Genomic DNA, 23,369 nt, shown 5'->3' with positions numbered 1-23,369 from the left:
GGAAATAATCAACAAGAGCTAAAAAAACCAATGAAAATTTTAGACCGCTATTGCAGACTGGTCAATGAAAAGGAAAACTTCCTGCCGGTTTTTTGCAGTGATTAGGAAGGTTAACTAGCACATAAATGATGGTGCAGTTGTTACATAAACCTATGCTGCATGAAAGAGTCATCAGAAGGAAACTTTACCCAAGAACCTCTCACAATAGTTACCATTTGAAGTGTGTCAATACAACACTTAGATAAGCAAGTAGTGTGGTGGGCTGGTGATACCTGTAAAAAGTACCTTTGGCAACTGTAGTCAAAGTTTGTAAAGGATTGGAGGGGTAAGGAAAAACCACGGTAGCATTTATAAACACTTTGCCAATTGATAAGCATGAGGGTGGCTTTAACATATATTGCAGCAGACAGAAAATATTGTGCAGGTTAAAGGAAGACTAAATTCTATAAAGTATTAGCAAAGACTGGAAGATAATATCCCCTAATCAGTAAAATCACTGAAGGTGAAAAAGGTGGAAAATTACAGGACATAGATACAAAACAAAGGTGGGGGAAACATTCATATAGCAAGAATAGAAAGATTGTTAAACTGGCTATAAAAAACACTTGGTGGAAGAGTGCTACCAAGTACTGAATGACAGGGTGCGTGAATGTCTGCACATGATCAATGAAGAAGGTGGAAGACTGATCTCAACCTCAATTTTTTTCTTGGCCATCACCAGAAACTACACAGTAATGTATAAAATAAAAAATAATGTATATATACACACATGAAAAAGTTTGGGAACCCCTCTTAATTCTTTGGATTTTTGTTTATCATTGGCTGAGCTTTCAAAGTAGCAACTTCCTTTTTAATATACGACATGCCTTATGGAAACAGTAGTATTTCAGCAGTGACATTAAGTTTATTGGATTAACAGAAAATATGCAATATACATCATAATAAAATTAGATAGGTGCAACAGAGATATGACATCAATACTTAGTGGAGCCTCCTTTTGCAAATATATCAGCCTCTAGACACCTCCTATAGCCTTTGATGAGTGTCTGGATTCTGGATGGAGGTATTTTTGACCATTCTTCCATACAAAATCTCTCCAGGACAGTTCAATTTGATGGCTGCCGAGCATGGACAGCCTGCTTCAAATCATCCCATAGATTCGAGGATATTCAAGTCAGGGGACTGCGATGTACAATGTTCTGGAATGGCCTTCTCCCTCTGTATGAATGCCTTTGTAGATTTCGAACGGTGTTTTGGGTCATTGTCTTGTTGGAATATCGAACACCTGCGTAACTTCAACACTGTGACTGATGCTTGAACATTATCCTGAAGAATATTGTTGATATTGGGTTGAATTCATCCGACCCTCGACTTTAACAAGGGCCTCAGTCCCTGAACTAGCCACATGGCATGATGGAACCTCCACCAAATTTGACAGTAGGTAGCAGGCGTTTTTCTTGGAAGGCGGCGTTGTTCTTCTGCCATGCAAAGCTTTTTGTTATGACCAAATAACTCAATTTTTGCCTCATCAGTCCAAAGCACTTTGTTCCAAAATTAATCTGGCTTGTCTAAATGAGCATTTGCATACAACAAGCGACTGTTTGTGGCGTGAGTGCAGAAAGGGCTTCATTCTCATCAGCCTGCCACACAGATGTTCTTTGTGCAAACTGCGCTGAATTGTAGTAAGATGTTCTTGCAAGTCTTTGGAGGTGATCTGTGTGTTGCCTGTAACCATTCTCACAATCCTGCGCATATGCCGCTCCTGTATTTTTCTTGGCTTGCCAGACCTGACTTTAACAGCAACTGTGCCTGTGGCCTTCCATTTCCCCGATTACATTCCTTACAGTTGAAACTGACAGTTTAAACCTAATGACAGCTTTTTGTAGCCTTCCTCTAAACCATGATACTGAACAATCTTTGTTTTCAGATCTTTTGAGAGTTGCTTTGAGGATCCCATGCTGTCACTCATTATCATGGAAAAACTGAGGTCTGTCATAGACATTAAAATTGTACCTATCAACTTAATACATACATGAATAATATAAAGTTAACTATAAAGAAAACGGTTTTACACTTGCGAAACGATGCATGTGCAGACATTTTGGTGTGATGAAAACTACTGTATGTGAATTTCTACGTAAAAAAAAAAAAAAAAATTCTCTTTAAACTAGAAAATCACTACCTGCCCTTCTCTACACCTAGCGGAGAGTGAAATCAGATTTAAAAATTCACTATCCCAATGTGAGCCCAATCTGAAATAAGGAACATTTTAAGAAGGGAATCTTATTACTTCAAATCTCTTTGCAGTGTCCTCTGAAACATCTTGCTTTTCCTAAGCACTAGGAGTATACAAAGACCGGCAATGTTATACTAGAGACAAAACAAAGAAACAAAATGAGTGCTCTTCTTCAAAACTGGAACTATGACATGCACATCCACACAGTATTGTGTATGGACATTAAAAAGATTTCATGGAATAAAAATAAAATTTCCTGGACCATCATAAATAGAACCAGGTAGCTAATAACAGTCAGCTAAACAACTGATTTCTCAGGTTTGTTACAGTTTATCAAACTTGTGAATAAAATCATTGCTAAACTTTGAACATTTAAAGACTAAACCAGAAGTTACTGTATAGCACAAGTTCATTCAATCTCTCATTCAATAAATTATATAGAGGTATACATAGTGAACTGATGAAGTTGCAATGCAACATTCAAAAAAAAAAAAAAAAAAAAAAAAAAAAGCCTAGAGGGGACCGCTAAACAAACCAAATGCTGGCACGCCAGTGTTATGCTAGTTTGTCTCCGCTTTCCTGTGTCCCCATCCCATGTAAATAGACTTACACAACTAATCTATTTCAATAAAATATTGTACAGTAATCCCTCCTCCATCGCGGGGGTTGGGTTCCAGAGCCACCCGCGAAATAAGAAAATCCACGAAGTAGAAACCATATGTTTATATGGTTATTTATATATTGTCATGCTTGGGTCACAGATTTGCGCAGAAACACAGGAGGTTGTAGAGAGACAGGAACGTTATTCAAACACTGCAAACAAACATTTGTCTCTTTTTCAAAAGTTTAAACTGTGCTCCATGACAAGACAGAGATGACAGTTCTGTCTCACAATTAAAAGAATGCAAACATATCTTCCTCTTCAAAGGAAACAGAGAGGAAAGCAAACAAATCAATAGGGCTGTTTGGCTTTTAAGTATGCGAAGCACCGCCGGTACAAAGCTGTTGAAGGCAGCAGCTCACACCCCCTCCGTCAGGAGCAGAGAGAGAGAGAGAGAGAGAGAGAGAAAAACAAAGTCAAAAATCAATACGTGCCCTTTGAGCTTTTAAGTATGCGAAGCACCTTGCAGCATGTCGCTTCACTAAGCAGCTGCACACAGAAGGTAGCAACGTGAAGATAATCTTTCAGCATTTTTAGACGAGCGTCCGTATTGTCTAGGTGTGTGAACAGCCCCCCTGCTCACAACCCCTACGTCAGGATCACAGAAAGTCAGCGCGAGAGAGAAAGTAAGTTGGGTAGCTTCTCAGCCATCTGCCAATAACGTCCCTTGTATGAAATCAACTGGTCAAACCAACTGAGGAAGCATGCACCAGAAATTAAAAGACCCATTGTCCTCAGAAATCCGCGAACCAGCAAAAAATCCACGATATATATTTAAATATGCTTACATATAAAATCCGCGATAGAGTGAAGCCACGAAAGGCGAAGCGCGATATAGCGAGGGATCACTGTATTTATGAAAGATAATTTATTGAAAAAGTGTGGTTCTTTTGCTTCAGTACAAGACTAAATGGCAAGAAACTCCCATATAAACTGAGGGCTTTATGGAAATCTAATTATCGGCTTTGCTTCCAATAGGGCTGACTAGGGCTGGGTATGAGCACTGAATTCCCAACTAGATTCTAAAAAGAATTTATTTTGACTGAATTAGCATGCACTGATATTTGAAGTGGCAGATTTATTTATTTTTTTGGAGAAAATCTTTAACCGTGCATAGAAAACATTAATATAATGGGACAAATTTCAGGGACACTTTATTTGAAGGGTGTCTACATAGTGACTCATAACATACAGGTGCTGGTCATAAAATTAGAATATCATCACAAAGTTGATTTATTTCAGTAATTCCATTCAAAAAGTGAAACTTGTATATTAGATTCATTCATTACACACAGACTGATGTATTTCAAATGTTTATTTCTTTTAATGTTGATGATTATAAACTGACAACTAATGAAAGTCCCAAATTCAGTATCTCGGAAAATTAGAATATTGTGAAAAGGTTCAATATTGAAGACACCTGGTGCCACACTCTAATCAGCTAATTAACTCAAAACACCTGCAAAAGCCTTTAAATGGTCTCTCAGTCGAGTTCTGTAGGCTACACAATCATGGGGAAGACTGGTGACTTGACAGTTGTCCAAAAGACGACCATTGACACCCTGCACAAGGAGGGCAAGACACAAAAGGTCATTGCTAAAGAGGCTGGCTGAATTACTGAAATAAATCAAATTTGTCATGATATTCTAATTTTATGACCAGCACCTGTATGCATAAGCATGGAATGGCATTTAAGAATACTGTACTTGATTAGTAATGAACAGATTACAGTATTTGGAAGATGAGGAACAAAATATTGTTAAAAAACCCAAACATTTATAATTGATGCTGTTATCCAAGTTGACATACAGTATTAACCAACTGTATCATACATTTTTTTAAATTTTTTTTATTGGTTTTCCAATTGTACCATGGCAGGTCAGGTGACATGATCATGGTCACACAGTGTCAGTAGTAGGATGTGAACCCACAACCTCAGCAATTAAAGTTCCAAAGCCTTAAACTAATACACCACACTGGTAATACATATTAAATTATGGTAAATTTGTCAAAGAGCCCATACATCATTGGGGTTGCCCCTTGTTTTAATACAATGCAAAGGCATCTACTTTATAAAATATCTTGCAAATATTATAAAATATTCATAAACTTTATATAATAAATGTTATTCAATAGCCTATTCATGCTTTATGAATTCCCATTTAGACATCCTTCAGCTAAATCGTTAGCCAAATTTATTCTCCGATTGGACATGCAGAGACTAACCCATCTCTGAATTCCTATTTATATAAATGACTTTTTTCCCCTTTTTTGCTCCCACCCTTGTGTCATCACCTGCTCCAATTCCTGCAGCCATAGGGACGGGATGGAGCGTGGATCTGTGCAAGTGTTTTAAATGATGATAGAAGAAAAATGTGCTTTGGAATCAAGGGCCCCCCAACAAAGACGGCTTAATAGGCATATGATTTTTTTACAGAAATAATCTGTTCAAATGAATTACATAAATGACATTTACGGATTTACTCCATGTTGTGAGAATCAACATATTGGTTTCTAAAACAGGTGAACAGACTTCTAAAAAGTTACTTAGTTTGTCAACTATGGTTATGTTGTTGCAAGTTGTTAGTAGGTAAAAAAAAAAAAAAGTTGCAAGATATCTGAGGTACTAAGAATATAAAATCCAGCATGCATCACATTTGTAGCATAAAGGGTGGATAGGGTGGTCCCCCCCCCCCCCCACTTTACAATCTAAAATAAAACTATTTTCCCCTCATTTTCTGTTATTCATTTCAGTAGTCTAAAGTGCAGCCAAACAATAGCACACGCACAACACTGAAATCAGTTTAATTTTGGGAAAAGACAGAAGAATGTTAGGGTAGTTGTCTACATTGGTCTACAAGCATAAGATGTTTTCAGGCCGATTTATAGCCTGATCATTCTGTGTGTGAAATCTACATAGTTTTTTTTGGCAAGGAGTGTTCAATCAAAAAAGTGGCAAGGAGAAATTTCTTACCAGGTGCATTGCCACTTCTCCTTATACAGATTTCCTAAATATTCATAATATACAGTTACATTGACCCTTGGTCAATGCTAACTGAAGGAGTCTCTCCACATACAGGTACACACACAAACCCCCACCATGATTATTGTATATAAAGAAATAAAAACACACTTTAACAATTTTTTTTTTGTGCGTGTGTGTCAGTATTTTGTAGAGGGTTTTTATATATAAAAAAAAAAAAACAAAAAAAACCACACACAGTAAAAGAAAATCTCCATGATTCTACCCAGCCAGGAGAAAATTGTAATGCCCACCAGTTCGAATTTTTCTACTGATATTACTTTATCATACGGGGGTTGGCGAGCAAAGCGAGCAGGGGGCAAAGCCCCCTAGTATTTGGTTTTCCGGATACACACTTTTAAGATTTTTTTTTCTTTGAATTGTTGCTATTTCATTAGTTTCACTTTTATTTCAGAACTTCTGTAAAAACAATATTTGTAATCTTGCGAGTTCCAATATGCTGAATCTTTTTAATGAGGTCAGGATAGGTTTCTCTGTTTGGAATTTCAGCATAGACAAAACGATCTACATCATCAGCATTTAATAATTTTTTTTTTTTTTTTTTTTTACAAAGTAACAAAGTAGGTAGAGTTCTGCATTGGACTCCTGTCTGTAAAGTCGTGCTATTTTCCTCACAGTTCCAAAAGTACATGGGGTTACCAAGGTGATACCCCAGCTTTTGTCTAGGTTTTTGTACAAGGGCTAGACAGAACGTTTTTGACTCCTGGGGTAAATTTAGCTTTTTAAATAAGCAGACAGATAAATATATATACACATGAACAAAGTAACCAATAAATGCATGTGCAGTAAACTCCGTTTTTGAAATTCTCAAGATTCTTTATTTGTCATATGCATAGTTATATAGGACAACACGCAGTGAAATGCATCCTGATCTGCTTATCAAAAACTGTGAAAAGTTAGAAGAATATCAGATTAACAAAAAGTCATAGATCGAAAGATAACAGTATAGTAGAACATAATAAATAAGTAAAATTATGTGAATAAAGTAGAATTAAGTGTTAAGGTGCAATAGTGTAGTAATTATTGTGCAAAACCAAAGTTAGACTGGTGCATAGTTAAATGAGGCAGTTTGTTTGTTTGCGCTACTGCGATCTTTACTTTTTTATATTTTCTAATTTTCCTACTTTCATATCCTTTAACTTTCACCACGTGTGTATAGTGCCAAGGTTTTTTTTTTTTTTTGAGCCTTTCTAATTTCCCTGGTTTCATAATCTCTAACCTGCTCTGCATGTGTTTAGCGCCAACGTTTTTAAACATCTCTATGAAGTTCTACTTTGTCTTTTACTCGCTGTCATTTAATTCTGAGCCAGACTGGACGTGTTTTTCCCCCCCAATTCCACTTGTTCCGCGCTGATAATTACTTTCCTTATTTTCTGAATTTGCACCTTGATTATTCTTTTTTGCTCTTTTTTCTGTCCAGCGCATTCGAGTCTCTTTTCTCCGCGCTTTTCTTTATTCTTCATTTAATCGTCGATGTTTCATTTCTACCGTAATGACCTCATACACTTTATATGTACCGAGAGCCCTGGAGCTGTGTGTGCTGCATGACTGCCTTTAGACTACCGATTTGTTTTTTTTGATATTGCTTGTAAGTAGGGTGTGTCTTGCAAGAATCTCATTCTATGTTCCCGTGAGACGGACCGTGGCAGGTCTCTTTCGTCTCGCGGGTCTTTAAAATTATCTTCCGAGAAAGATCACGTATCGTAGACTATCAGGACAGGGGACAGGATTTCTTTTTATAATAGATAGATATACTTTATACAATATGTGTAATTTCATTTACATACAAAGTGAAAAGTTAAGCAAAATGACACCTTTTATTAGCTTAACTAAAAAGATTACAATATGCAAGCTTTCGAGGCAACTCAGGCACCTTCTTCAGGCAAGATGTAATCAATGAATTACATACATATACAAATTTATATTTACCAGAAGTGGAAGTAGATCCCTTTGTAGGTGGCAGTAACGAATCTTCTTGTTTTTCATTGATCTCCATTAGAGCTGGTTTTGTTACAACACTTCTTCTAGATAAATGTGGTCTTTGATTAACTATAAAGAAAAAATGCAATTAAGATAATTAAAGGTCTTTCAAAATTAGAGGCAGCACATTATTCAAGTAACAGAAAGAGCTACTATGGGTCACTATAATTCTGACTGACATTTGATAGAGACATAAGTCTTCTGCAATGAGGGAGCTCCAGTTTTCCAATGATCCTGCTCAGAATAAAGCAGATTTAGAAAAATGGATGGTTACTAAACACAAAAATACATTTTAAATTATTGAATGCTCCAACTATGGTCTAATACACAAATTTCAGAATTTCCTAGTTTCACATTAAAATTGTCAAGGGGCAAATAATGTGTAAAATGCAACATGAAAGTTTTCACATACTCCGTTCTTTTGATGATGTGGTCAAAGGTTAAAAGAAGAATTAAAAAAAATTGTCAAAACTAAATAATTAGATCACATCTTTCCCCATCCAGCTTTCTATGAAACCAATTAAGCACTTAATTGTATTTATATTTTTAAAAGTGCTTGACACAACATGGAAATCCGATTTGTTAAATATACACTTTAACATGCAATGGCATTCCACTAGCCACTAGGCAGTGTGCTCTGAAGGACACCCAAATGTTGTGCTATATAAATTTATTTGCTAGTTATCAAACTACTAGAGTGTTCTGAAAGGCACTGCCTACATGAGATAGAATACAATCAGGACCATCATTCTTCATCCTAGGTTTATTTCTAGATAATTGCATATTGTTGTGAAGGTTATTGTAGAAAATAAGTGGTAAACAGATCATCTTCAGCAGATGCCAGCTCTTCCTATTTATTTTACTCATCATGAAAGTAAAGAAAAAATCTCATCCACACATCCCCATCTCTAATTATACTACATGAACTCTTGAAACCACCAAGCTGAAAAGTGGCAAAATTTCAATTTTCAAAGATTCTACTCATTTCTTTGAAGGGTAAACATCACCTACCACAAAATTAAGCGATCTATCTGGAACCATATATTTTTTTTTTTAGTAGAGAGCAACAGAATTATCAAGCCAACAGAAAGAATAATGCTCTCAACTTTGAGACAATTACTACAAGAACGTGTACAAAAAAAGTTGTTAAATCAGTAAAATGGTGAAACATTAAACTGCCACAGGTTTAAAGTTTAGGTTAGCAAAAACATAAAAATTAGAATATTACAAATGGACTTCTGCAGGAAGCAACCAATATGTTACAACCTACAGACATTCTGCAACAATTCAAGTAAATTAGGCTTTGCAAGTTAAAGCAAAAAATTGTACAGGTGTCTAAACATCTGTTGAGAACGTAAAACCCCTCCATTTGTCTTAAAGCAGAGTTGGAAAAGACAGCGTTACTACACCGTCTGAAGTACTGCTTGGACAATGTTTCAGTGATGGCAAGAAAAAACTGATTAGCAAATCAAATGGCATTATTACCCTTAGACGTGTAGGCCTTTCATTTAAAAAAAGTCAGTAAGTACACACAGTGTCCTACACAATCCAAAGACAATTGAAAACTGATAGGAAAATATCTGGCAAACCCAAAGTTACAACTCAATCAGAAGACAGGTTTCTGAGGGTCACCAGCTTGCATGATAGGCACCTCAAATCACAAAAGCTTCAAGAACAGCTTGACAGTAGGCAAAAAAAGCAAGTCTCAGTTTCTACTGTGAGGATGAGACTTTGATCTGTAGGAGGGCAAGTGGCCAAAAGGAGAAAAGGAAAAAACAAAAAAAAAAAAAAAACAACAACACACACACAGACAAAAATATGGCCTTGAAATACCAGCTGGGGACTACTGCAGACTGGACAAATTCTCCTTTTTACAGCTGAAGCTGTTCATTCATGTGTGACTAAGTGGGCAAAATTACTTCGGAATGCAGAATACATGAGAAAAACACAACAGTAAAAACATATGAAAATGGCTCACAATGGTAATGCTACAGCAGCACAACAAAAGAATTCCTGTTTGAAAATGCACTGAATTCGTACAGGAGAATTTCTGTGCACAAGTGCAGGATTTGTACTCGTAATAATAAAAAACACCACCACACACAGGCTCCTATTGTTGCCACTTTTATCCCATTATGAAATTAGTTCAGAAACAGGAGGTTTTAAAAGCAAAAATTAATTTTACCAATTTAACGAGGTGTAATTGTATCGTCACACATTTGTAAGAGATGAAGGAATGAGATTAATTGCTTTTATTAAGGTCCTACACAGTTCCGTAAAATGAATGGAGGTTTTGCATTAATTCCGTGATTATAAAGACCTTATAAAGACCATGGAGCGGCTGCTGCTTCACCACCTGAGGCCAAGTTACGCCACACCCTCGACCCTCTGCAGTTCGCATACCAGGAGAAGGTGGGAGCGGAGGATGCCATCATCTATATGCTACACCGATCACTCTCCCACTTGGACAGAGGCAGTGGTGCTGTAAGAATTATGTTTCTAGACTTCTCTAGCACCTACAACACCATCCAACCTGTGCTCTTTAGGGACAAGCGGACAGATGGGAGTAGATTCATACCTAGTGGCATGGATCATGGACTATCTTACAAACAGACCTCAGCATGTGCGCCTCGGGAACTGCAGGTCTGACATTGTGATCAGCAACACAGGAGCGCCGCAGGGGACTGTACTTTCTCCGGTCCTGTTCAGCCTATATACATCGGACTTCCAATACAACTTGGAGTTCTGCCACGTGCAAAAGTTTGCTGACGACACTGCTATCGTTAGCTGCATTAGGAGTGGGCAGGAGGAGGAGTACAGGAACCTAATCAAGGACTTTGTTAAATGGTGCAACTCAAACCACCTACACCTGAACACCAACAAAACCAAGGAGCTGGTGGTAGATTTTAGGAGTCCCAGGCCCCTCATGGACCCCGTGATCGTTAGAGGTGACTGTGTGCAGAGGGTACAGACTTATAAATACCTGGGAGTGCAGCTGGATGATAAATTGGACTGGACTGCCAATACTGATTCTCTGTGCAAGAGAGGACAGAGCCGGCTATACTTCCTTAGAAGACTGGCATCCTTCAACATCTGCAATAAGATGCTGCAGATGTTCTATCAGACGGTTGTAGTGAGCGCCCTCTTCTACGCCATGGTGTGATGGGGAGGCAACATTAAGAAGAAGGACGCCTCACGCCTGGACAAACTGGTGAGGAAAGCAGGCTCTATTGTAGGCATGGAGCTGGACAGTTTGACATCTGTGGCAGAGCGATGAGCGCTCAGCAGGCTCCTATCAATTATGGAGAATCCACTGCATCCACTAAACAGTATCCTCTCCAGACAGAGGAGCAGCTTCAGCGACAGACTGCTGTCACTGTCCTGCCCCACTGATATACTGAACAGATCGTTCCTCTTCCAGACTATGCGACTCTACAATTCCACCCGGAGGGATAAATGTTAACATTTAGAATAATTACTCTTTAATTTAATATTGTTTTTTTGTATCAGTATGCTGCTGCTGGAGTATGTGAATTTCCCCTTGGGATTAATAAAGTATCTATCTATCTATCTATAATGGACATTTGTACAATTGCTCATTAGTCCAAGCATCTATCCTGTTCGTAGGCAGTTCAATTTAATATATCCAGTAATGTGTGGAGGACTGGCAGCGCTAACAGATTCAGCAGATAAATATCAAGTATCAAAACGACATGCCTATTTAGGCATGTCAGCACAAGCAATAGCATTTTGTAAACAAATAACTCAATTTGTAAATAATAAAAGTTCATTTAGTGCTTCAATGCTATGAAGGAGGATGCACATCTCCCAATTAATATGACGTATACTGTGTGAACAGAAACACCTAAATTGCCAAAACACAGTTAGTAGGACAAACAAAACAGTATACTTCATTGTTAAGTGTGAATTTTTGTCATTTGCTTGGATTTGAAGGCAAACTATGCATTTCAGTATAACCTATAAGTGAAATTCTGGATTTGTACACAGTCATAAGAAATAAAATGTGAAAACATCAAAACAGACTTTAAGAGGAGTTCTGATTAATCTTCATTAAAACTTTTTACCCAGCTAATAAAAGTACTAAAAAAAAATCTCATAAAATGTTACAAATCTGAGAGTGAGAGTAGTTTCACTGGCAAACCAGATGTTAAAACAGCTTAATGAGAATGTGTTAAAATGGAAACATTCAGATTTATCTTAGAATTCCCTAATTCATCTATACATATAACATTACTTCTCAATTTTTCTGAGGACTGATGTGAACAAGAGAAATTCTCATTTTTTAAGCAATATTGTAAGCGACCAGAATGTTAAAAATGGAGATCAAGTGAGGAGAAAAAGGAGACCATCCTCAAAAGCTAGGAGAGCTTCCATGTAGGTCCCTGCTGTGTTTTGGAACAAGATGGTAAATATTTATTATGGATTTTAAGCAATATATTTTTCAGTTACTGGACGTAAAATGTCAGAATACACATGTCAGTATAAATCAGGTAGTTCATTATACATCACTCTTTATAAACCCTCCGCCGAATCAAAAGCAGCTCCAGTTGAACTACAGAAATATTAGCTCCTGGCAACAAAGTACTTAGTTATATAGAATTTCTGAAATATACAATTCACCAACAGCACGATAACCAAAGCCATTTTCTCAGGACATTTCACACATACCAGACAAGGAAGATGCAGAGCCCTTTGTAGGTGGCAGTGAAGAATTATCTTGTTTTTCACTGATCTGCGTTACAACACTTTTTCTTGATAAATGTGGTCTCTGATTAACTAGGAAGGGAAAAAAAGCAAGTTTAAGAAAAAAAAAAAAATGAAAGAACAAAAGTGATAAAATAGATTTAATACAACCAGCAAATCGTTTCTCATTTCTTAAACTTGGATTTGGGACATTCAGGGACACGAGCAAAATTTATGTACTAAATGGAATGTTTTTAGTTTCTAGCATTTTACAAAAAAAAAAAAAAAAAAAAAAAAAAAAAAAAAAAACACAAACCAGACAATGTTTAAACTATAAAAAGATATTTGAATATACCTTTCTAGCTGCAGTGTACAAGATTCTGGATAAATGGGTGCAATGCAATTAGAATAAAAATGGACAATTCTGAATTAGAAATGGTGAAGCTCCTAAAAGGCAACAAATGGCAGATTTCTACATATAATAATGTAGCATGCCTACGACAGCTTCTGAATTACGTGGTTTATCAGTTAAAGTGGTAAAACATAGAGCCTATGGTTCTGCAATATTATACATAACGTTTAAAAACACCATTTTTTTTGTTAGATAACCAGTCTCAAATCTCGGTAAACGTGCAAGGATGACAATTGACTTGATGGTTAATTCAATTAGTTTTCTTCACTAAGCCTGTTTCTAACAGGTGTCTGGAAAAAAGATGTAAATAATGTTGAATTTGAAAGCAAGATATTGAATGAGGAAAAAACTTAGAAAAGAAATGACACTTTTCTTTAAAGACTAAGTAGAAAAAAAAAAATCAGGTGAATAGCTTAAAATATAGGAACCCATTTAATATATAACTACGTATATTCTTTATTGCATGTTTATTTATGAAGTACTTTTTGTAAATACAATTGGCAAATTTGACATGCTAACCCTGTTCTCTTATTATTTTCATCGATTTTCTGAAGTATGTTAACCTGAAAACAGAAATATAAGAAAGCAAAACTTAGGTTAGCAAATTTCACCAAATTATAAGAGTCTGGAAGCCAAACAGACCAAAAACAAAACCGAAAGTAAACAGAATATCACAAACATTAGGAAATGTGAACTTGTGGAAAAAGGTGTCTTACAGACAAAAGAGAACCTCACCCAAGACAAATAATAGGATTTTTGAAAGTCAAAAGGTAATACTAGCTTTTAGGATTAACATAGCCAACTAAGTTTTGCTCATCTATGCTTACAATTTACATGTGACCAAATAATTGTGAACTTAAAATTTGAGGTGCTTGTTATCCTAACAGCTAATTGACATTAGAAGACAGAGGCTACACATCCCAGTTACCTGATTCATTTTCAGCATTCACATCGTCATCATGCACTTTTAAAGAAAAGGAAATTTTGGTTAACACTATGAAATTTGCCCTAACACAAAATATCCTTGTGTAGTTCCTATTAATCACTTTCCCTCTTCAGAGAAGAGGGGGAAGAAGAAAAAAAAAAAAAAAAAAGTGTGCAAGTGTTCAAACCCAATTTACCAGGAGAAACAAATCCATAAAATTTGTTGAAACTTTTCATAATATTAAAAGCATCCATTTCAAAAACTCCTCAAAAAAATCTGAATGTTATTAAAAATACAAATCAAAGAATATTCATGAAATCATGAGATCCAAGTTAAATTGCCACATTTTCTCCCCCTTAATTTTGTAATTTATAAAACTTTACAGTAAAATGCTTCAAAACATTCACTCCAGGAAGAATCTTAAAATACTGGTTCAATGAAAAAAGATGCAAATATATACTTACATTCCATGGAAGTTGGTATTTTTGAAATGGTACATCTGCGATCCCTCTTCTTAAGAGGCATTGGAATACGGAAAAAGAAATTAGGTCATATTTTACATAAGCTTTTCAGAACGTTGAAAATTCAGTGTTAATTACAATGTGCACTTAATGAAAAAATTCTAAACACTTTCTAATCAAAATACATGGCACGAAAGATGAAAACAAACCAGTTTGTGTATAAGGTTTCAACATTCACTTTTCAAAATGAACAGAGAACACCAATGGCTATTCAACAGCATAGATAAACAAACGTATGCAGCCCATGTACTGCAGGAAATGAAAGGAAAATGGTAGTTAAAGTACAATCCCTACTTATAAGAACACATACAAACCAGAAGTCATTAGTTTGTGAATTGTCACTTTAAGCAGGCATGTGCAAGCTCTCCATTGAGACAAAGCAACGGTACAATGTGGTGCAACACAGCAATTACAACACATCAATTACGTTCCATTTTTTTCCCTATACAGATTGACATGCTGATTGCAAAGAAAACGGGATAAAAAGAAATATGGTGCCAATTTGTTTATTTTGACAGCCTAAGTATAAAAAACGAATCTGAACCAAGTCACAAGAATGTTATACAGCTAATAAAAAAACAATTAGAAGAAATGTTATTTATCACCAAGGTTAATGATTGTCAGACAACTTTGATTTATAGGACCGCATCGTGGCAAAAAAAAAAAAAAAGATTCCAAAATCTCAAAAGGGACTACTGTCTACAGTACACAAGATTTAAATACTAATTTGGAACAAAAGCCACACAATGCTTACTTAGTATCCTAGCATTTTCCAAACTTTTGGTCAATAACCTGTGTGTGTACATTTCAGTAGCTTCAGAAAAACAGCCTAATTGTAATTCTTGAAAAATGCCTGAAAAAAAAAAAACAATCTTTTCAGCCCCTGCTTTTCTAAGCTTCACAATAAAATTAGTCACAGTGCTCTTTTATGAGAGGTATTCCAGTAGTTTAATTAGCCCTTTCTTTTGGCAAACAAAGAGCAGCAACCGAGAGAGAGAGAGAGAGAGAGAGAGAGAGAGAGAGAACGCACTGGACCTTTACCTTAAACAAATTGGAGTAACAAACTGATAAAAAGGATTTTGAGACATCTTCCTGTACAATTAGATCAATAGCAAGAAAAGCTACTTTAATTCAGACCTTTTGATTTTGTCCTTTAACAAAAAAAGGTGTTTGTGTTTGAACGTGAAATTTGAATTAAGTGCAGCAGCATATTTTTAATTGGAAGATTTTAACTGAAAATTTTGAAATTTCTGCTTCAAAAGCAATAGGCTGGTTAGCTTAACAGCAAAATGTATCTTACTTATAAACTTGTTATGCACATTAGCCTTGTGTCTTCTTGATAAACATTTGTGGCTTTTACAATATTTCTGCAGTGTTTGTACAAGGTCATAGAGTACACGTTTTGATAAACGTAAAATATTAAAATGGTAATCCATATTTAAAATTTACATCTCAAGAATTATGAATGTATCTGGTACATTGAATAATCCTGTATTAATGTATAACCATAAAAAAATCTGTAGTGTAAGTAATGCCTAAAACATTCAACCATGTACATTTACATTTAAGCAGTATTTAAATGCAAGTATCAATTAATTGATAGTGAGAATACATAAATAATTTGTTACAGAAATGGTGAAAACAATTTATTTTAAATTAAGCTTAGTTTCAGATAGAGATGTTACAGAAGAAATTAAACAATACGAAAGCTTGTACTTATGAGAAATATTTTATTTGTTTATGCCATATGCATTAGAGGTAAATACAAAAAGTAAGTATTTTAAGGAAATTGTATTTATTTTGGTCCCGCGGAGGGCTGGCACCCTGGCCGGGATTTGTTCCTGCCTTTCGCCCTGCATTGGCTCTAGCAGACCCCCAGAACACTGTGTTAGGATATAGCAGGTTGGATAATGACTCACTGACCGACTATTTATTTTGGTATTTTTTTTTGTTTTTATGGTCACTGACCAGCAGGCCTACAGAATTTCATTTTGTTAATAAAAAATGAACACTTAAGACCTGTGATCTATAGTTAAATTGTTTGGTATTTTTTTATAATTAAATATAGAAAATAAGGCTTCTATGTACCTGGTTATGCAGGAGCAGAGTGTAAAAGATGATTTTTTTTTTTTTTTTTGGAAAAGTAGGAACATGAAACATATCAGTGATCAGTATCAGCCTTAAGCTGGATTTACACTTGACACTCAGAACACTTACGCACAACCAACATGGCTGTGACGTGTTCCCAGTGTTCTTTGACATGTTCTTATAGCACGATTCCAGAAATTAACGCAACGTATGAGCAAATTGCAGTACCAGAAAAAGTCGGGTTTTAGTTGGAAAAGCACAGTGTGTTCAACTTGATACGCAACATCAGCATCGTTATCATCTCCATAGTGACAGACCTACCAGTCAGAACAGCTGGTATGAAATCGTCCGCTCTTTCAAAGTGGATATGGACACGTGTGAGATGAAATGGAAGCAAATTTGACACAGACATGCGAGTACAAAGTGGAAAATGTCAGAGAAAAGAAAAATTGGGGAATTAAGCTGTTGCAAGATAATGCAATACGAACACAAGCAGCATCAAAGCTCCAACATGATCAATGCGTGTGCTTCGATGTTTGATGAATGGTTCAATGTAGTAAAGCAAATCATATGCTTATGAGAATGTATTTATGGTGCTTTTCTTCATCCATTTCTCGCATAAGCATCACAGATTCCCAATTGTAATGATGCAATACATTTAAAAGCACTCACACACCATCTGTCTTTTTTTTTTTGTTTTGCACACCATCGTAACAGTATCAAAATACAAAGAATTTTCATCTTTCTTCCCTCAGCTCGCAACATAGCAAAACTGGAGGTTTTCTCATCATGAGGATTTCTCGCAATGCCACCTAGTGGAATCCTTCAGATTTACTTAAAGTACATGTGCAAGTACAGTATAGTACATACACAGCTTGCTTAGCAGCAGAGCCCTGAAGCACCAGTGTCATGTAGTGTCAAGTATATGCTTGGCCTTAAATCTGACTGGAGCATCCCTAGTGGCAGACAGGATTACAGAAAGCAGGCTACTTTGTTCCTAAAGATGCTATTCTACATAGGATCACCGAAAGAGGCACAAATCACATGAGATTACTTACCCCAAAAAACATAAAATAGTTTACATCAATAGTTAAATTAGTGCGACACCCGAGGTGATTTGGTTCCTTAATGTACAAGTGCAAACAAATCTTACAAACTATCTGATATGTCAGAATGACTTGACAAACATGAAGTTTGATTATTAAGTGTAGAAAAAACACCAGTGCCAGCCTATTATACCTCATGTAAAAGGAGCCTGCCAACTAAATTATTGTAAAGCTTAGAAAACAAGGGCTGATAAAAAAATTTTTTTTTTTTTGATCGGCCAAATTGATCAGCAATTGTGTTTTTTAATAGTGAAAAGCAGAGAATTCATTGGAGCAGCACTTAGTTTCTAAAAAAAAAAATGGATGAAATGAACAGATTTAAGTAGCATCACTGTTATTTTAAAGTCCGATTTTGATAATATACATAGTCTTAATCACATAATCAAAAACTTAAAATAAAAGTTAATGACCAAATTTACTACACGTAGAAACCGTTAAGACAAATTTCTAAGAAAAGCACATATTCTAACTAGGGCTGGGCGATAAAATGATAAATTATCATGAAATAACTTCCCCTCAATAAAAATAAGACATGGTAGATTAGGCCAGAGTATAGTTATTGATTTTCTGATTAATCGTTATTTTTCTATTTAAAAATGACTCAATATGAATTTATATAAAGTCTCAAGATCGTTCTTGTGAATCTCTACCCTGTTCAATTACTATTTGTATATTTTTGCTTATGTTCGTTTTTGGTGTCCAATCCAGGAGATGGCACCAATGCACCCATTAAGGATTTCTACAGAAAAAAAACACTTTACTACTTAGAGGGCACACCAGTTTATGCAAACTGAAATCAGCGTCTTAAGACACTTAAACCAGAAGTGTGGAATATACTACAGATTCAAACGGAGTGCTGGTAAAGAACAACTGGATAAAAGCAAAGCCATATGTAAACTGTGGAACTCGGACGTTAATTATTGTCGTAATAGAACAAATTTGAGAAACCATCCATAAACATTCTCAGTCAACATCCAAATGAATAGAACCTAAACAATTTACACCAGAGACAGTGGGTAGCTACAAGCTTCTGCTTAATTCTGTTTAAATAATCTATAGCAGTTTTATCTGTAAAGACAAGAGACCGTAACTAGCCCCTGTGATACAAAAGTAAACGAGTTCACAAAGGAGCCAACAAAGTAGCTCCATATTAGCAGCATTATCAGTCACGATGGCCAGTTTTTCTTTTAATGTTCCATTCGTCAACAAGCATCAGCTTTAGAACATGTGTGGACTCTGATGTGGCAATACATATGTTGGTTATATTACGGTGAATTTTGAATGAGTGTAGTGAAAGTTTTTTTGTGCGTGTTTTTTTTTTTTTTTATAAATATAAAAAGAGCAATGATTTTGTTACACTTATCTGTTCATTACTAATCAAACAGTTCTTCTTAAATGTTATTGCATGCTTATGCATAGGTTATGAAGTCACTATGTAGACACCCTTCAAATAAAGTGTTAATGAAAATTGTCCCATTATATTATTTTCTATGTATGGTTAAGTCATTTCTAAAAAAAGCCCACACTTCAAATATATCAGTGCACGCTAACTCAGTCAAGATAAAAATCAGTATTGAATCAAAATCTAAACATCAGTGCTGATGCCCAGTTCTACAGTCAATACAACATCAATAGCACTCTTTCCATCTATGTTTTGACAGACAACACAAAAAGCCAATGAGAATGAGAATAGCACTGCACCAAAACCAACCATGTGGCTGGAACAGAGGTACAGTAACAAAAGCTTGTTTTTTTGGAATCATTGTCACTGAAGACGACACAGTCCAAGGCTCAAAAGACAAGGACATTGTTGAAAAGAGGGGTCAGAGGAATTCAGTAGTGTGGCATTCTGAAGTGTGAAAAGAAGCAAAGTAGTGTGCACGCAAAGTGTGTCGAAAGCATGTTCCCACACATACAGGTAATACCACTAATCTTTTGTACCACCTGAAGCTGTGCCATTCTTTAGAGCACACACAATGCAAAACTTTAATTGTCCCTGACCCAAGCACGTACTACACGAATGGGGACTTCTTGTACTTTTTAAAACCCTTGAGCATAAGCTGACCACAATTGACTGAATGTCAATTTTGTTTATTTTCTCATTTTACATTTGAAAGCTGCATGAACTTAGACACACATTCTGTATATATCCTCTGTACATTTGTGTGTTTGTTTCCCAATCATTTAAAAACAGTGTGAATCTATACAAAGGAAACAACAGAGGTAGTTTTGAGATTTTACTTTGTATTATTACCAACTTTATTTCTTTGGATCTGACCAAAGAATCTACTTTGTGCTCTCCTGTAAAACTTCAAAGATTTCAAGTTTTTATTATTTAGATTTTGTTTTTGGAGTTGACCAAAATTTAGTGTGTTCTCCTGCAAAACTAGAAAGCATTTGACTAATCAAAATAGAGACTGTGTGTTTTACATATTTGAAATTGACCAAAGAATTTAGTCGCATTTTGTTTGTGTTCTTCTTTTACATTTGAAGTATTTGACTGGTCAGAATTAAGACTTTTATTTATATATACTTGAAATACAGTTGTATAATGTTCTACAGTGCACTTGTCAATAATATTTAAAACAAAATTAACCTTAACTTCACATCTCACTTTGGAGCAAAAAGGAACCTTTAAGCTTAACAGAAATAGTGATTCAATTTATATTGTAATGTCTATATTGAGTGATAAGAAGAAAAAAAAAAAAAAAAAAAAAAACTTAAAGGAGTCTGAATAGACCCATTTTAACACGTGTACAAGAGCCCATGCTTCATGTTATAATAATGCAAACCCAAGTCTAACCTCTTCATTTAAAGTATTATGGGCTTACGCACCTATGCACACAAGCCGGTACAACTAAGGGGGCATAGTGTAGTTGCAAGACAATCTAGTATGGCGAACAACACTAATAGGTAAAGTAGGAGCATCATGTTACATGATTAATGCAGCCAATAAAATTCTATTGATCCAAGTATTTGGAGTTTGGGTGTTGGAAATTAAAGTGGCAATAGACTCTAACCTCCAAGTATCATATATGTCACCATCTCAATTTCAATTAAATCAGAGGCAAACTGTTTAAACAATTGTCAGATAAATAAATGTCAAAAAACTTGCATGGAAATAGAAACCAAACATTCTTTTATCATAAATGCAAACTCACCAGGCGCCCGATATTCTCCCTCGCCAGGGAGGGGTCTGACTGATTAACACTGTTCATATATTCAAATAATTCACGATTCAAATTGTACAGTTCTCCAAAGTCAATCTAAGAAAGAAAATGAAAACTGCTGTGTAATATGTTCAACAATCAAGATTAAAATGGTCTTATTGATTTAAAAGCTAAAGAGCTTTCCCTCCCAGCAAAGGCAATAGACAGGCTGGCATTTTGGCAAAGTAATAATAAATTAATTAATGACATGAATTATTCAGGAAACAATTTCTCTACACTTTCTACAGTGTTATTTTTTGATATTCGTTTTGTTCACCTACATTAAAAGATCATTATACACAGAGGAATTCACAAACTCCTCTCTGACAGACACACACAAAAATTACTTTCTGCAGCATTGACAGGTAAACCTAAAAGTTATGTGCATTAAACCATGAACGTTTATTACCTCTTTTCCTTTGTTTGAGGAATTCTCAGCCCATTCAACCATTACCACACCTTTCATGTAATTTACGTCTGTTATGTTTGCAGCGTGTACTCGTCCTGTATAAGAAAAGGGAAAAACAGGTATTGTTTTATTTTGGTATTTTCACATTCTTGATGCTATATTGAATCATCACTTATGGCAATATCCTCACTCTAATTACAGTATCGATTATAAAATTTGACAAATTTGCCCGTTTCTTGTCCCGCTAATCTTGAAGGATCCTGCTCACATCAAAACAAAGCAGCATGTGGATGTCGAATACAAATACACTACCACTGTCGAATTTCCTTTTAAGAACATTAAACAGCTTTTGCGTTGACCATATAAACAGTGACATAATACAACTTATATATTAAAACTTTACATACCAATAAACCTTTTACTGAAATAAATCTCGCCATGTTATAAAAACACAACGGAGATAAAGAATGCAGACTGTTTTAACACTCAAAAAGATGGTGCGCCGAAAAACAGACACCTACTCTCTCATTAATTGTGACTTTACAAGCTAATCTGTCTGCTCTGAAAGTAAAGAAAACACTTTTAACTGTAATATACAAACAAGCAACTTCTATAACTGTGGGAAAGTGAGAACTACAAAAGGTAACGTATACAACGTAGTTATATATTACGATACATATATTTTTGTAGCTATTATTGTACTTTTATTGCAGCAATTTAGCTAAACAAACACACTACAGTTTAAACTAATAGAAAATTCATTCCTACCGTTGCTGCGGCTGATTTTAATGGACAATCCAGGCCTTATACGGTCTAATAATGACGGGTCCATTCTTCTTCTTTACAGATAGGTGTGCACGCTGAAGATTTCAAATTAAAATATATTGCTAAAATAATCCAGGAAAGAAATGCACACAAACACAAAACTACTTGTGACTGTGTTTAACTGCAATTTTCAGATTGCAATCATAACATTCACCATAGAGTAAGCAGTTTAAAACCGCCACGCTTTTAAAAAAGACACGAGCGGAAGTAACGACAGCATGTCGGGAAACCGCAAGCGCAAACGGGAAATGTAGTCCTTGCGAAACCCCGTGTGGGACACTTTTCTATATATTGTACACGAAGCAAGGCGTCATCTTTTTTTGCAATATAGTTTAGATTTTAACATAATAGTCGTTTTAATGTGCTTTAAATTTACTGACGAGTCTGGCAAATATGTAAGCATTATATTAATAAATACGTGACCACAGTTTCTTAACCACAAGTTTTACACGTACTGGTGGACGATATAACGGATACATTATTGTGACTATCGGACGAACCAGAAGTGAGTTACACTATTGAACTTTATGGTTTGCATTACTGTCATCCACCAATTCACTGATCTCAGTATAGTATATCAACCTTTCATTTTAAAAAATGAAGTGAAACCTACAAATACACCATTCTTACAATTAGTCTTTTTTTAAAAAAACTTGAATGTTACAAATGATTATGCAAAAAATGTACCATGACATCTCAAACCCATTTAATCAAATTGAAGGTCATAGGCCTTAGAAGCTGTCCCAGCAGCACTAGCCATAATGGAGTGCCAATCCACTATTTATATATTTGTAAATCTTAAGTGTACATTTAAAGTATTTTACTTTAAGTCCTGTACTTAGCTAACTCTAATAAAAACGTTTTGATAGCATGAATGTTTTTATCATATTGTAAATTGTCTAGTAGTTGTCATAAATTGATGATTTATGACATTCGTTTATGGGGTTGCAAAAGCCTGAGTGCTGATACCACATAAATCTACACCTCCTTATCTAAAGGAAGGAGTTTCAATTGCAAGAATGGCCCTGAATATGACCTTTAATCAGCAAAAAAAAAAAAAAAATTTAATGTGTTAGCATACAAAGCACACAAGTACATTCTCTCTATATATGTATTACATCCATTATACATATGTATCATATTACAGCTAGATATAAATATACACTGTCCATTCTAGCTGCCTTACACAAGTCAGGAACCAGTCCTGAGAAGGATGTAGTCTTTCACTTGGTGTACACAAATGCTAATTT

General features: G+C 35.4%; 2 protein-coding genes across 4 annotated transcripts in view; one reads left to right on the top strand and one right to left on the bottom strand.

Moving 5' to 3' along the window:
- kif2c (kinesin family member 2C) overlaps positions 1-22,338 on the bottom strand; it is a 47,738-nt gene extending 25,400 nt beyond the window's left edge. Inside the window, exons 1-7 of one of the 3 annotated variants that reach the window (XM_051933132.1) lie at positions 22,063-22,338; positions 21,295-21,389; positions 20,838-20,942; positions 14,426-14,474; positions 13,965-14,000; positions 12,610-12,717; positions 7,870-7,989 (exon numbers count right to left, since the gene is read on the bottom strand). In XM_051933132.1, coding sequence (XP_051789092.1) covers positions 7,870-7,989; positions 12,610-12,717; positions 13,965-14,000; positions 14,426-14,474; positions 20,838-20,942; positions 21,295-21,389; positions 22,063-22,126 — 577 coding nt within the window. In that variant the 5' untranslated portion in view covers positions 22,127-22,338. The remainder of the gene's footprint in view (positions 1-7,869; positions 7,990-12,609; positions 12,718-13,964; positions 14,001-14,425; positions 14,475-20,837; positions 20,943-21,294; positions 21,390-22,062) is intronic. The other 2 variants (XM_051933134.1, XM_051933133.1) reach the window with 2 other exon arrangements.
- Positions 1-23,369, top strand: part of LOC127529461 (craniofacial development protein 2-like) — a 782,501-nt gene that overhangs the window by 313,990 nt on the left and 445,142 nt on the right. The gene's annotated exons all lie outside the window — the stretch shown is intronic.

This window comes from Erpetoichthys calabaricus, chromosome 10 (assembly GCF_900747795.2).
Source record: "Erpetoichthys calabaricus chromosome 10, fErpCal1.3, whole genome shotgun sequence".
Classification (NCBI taxonomy): domain Eukaryota; kingdom Metazoa; phylum Chordata; class Cladistia; order Polypteriformes; family Polypteridae; genus Erpetoichthys; species Erpetoichthys calabaricus.
This window is presented reverse-complemented; position numbering and strand designations above follow the sequence as displayed.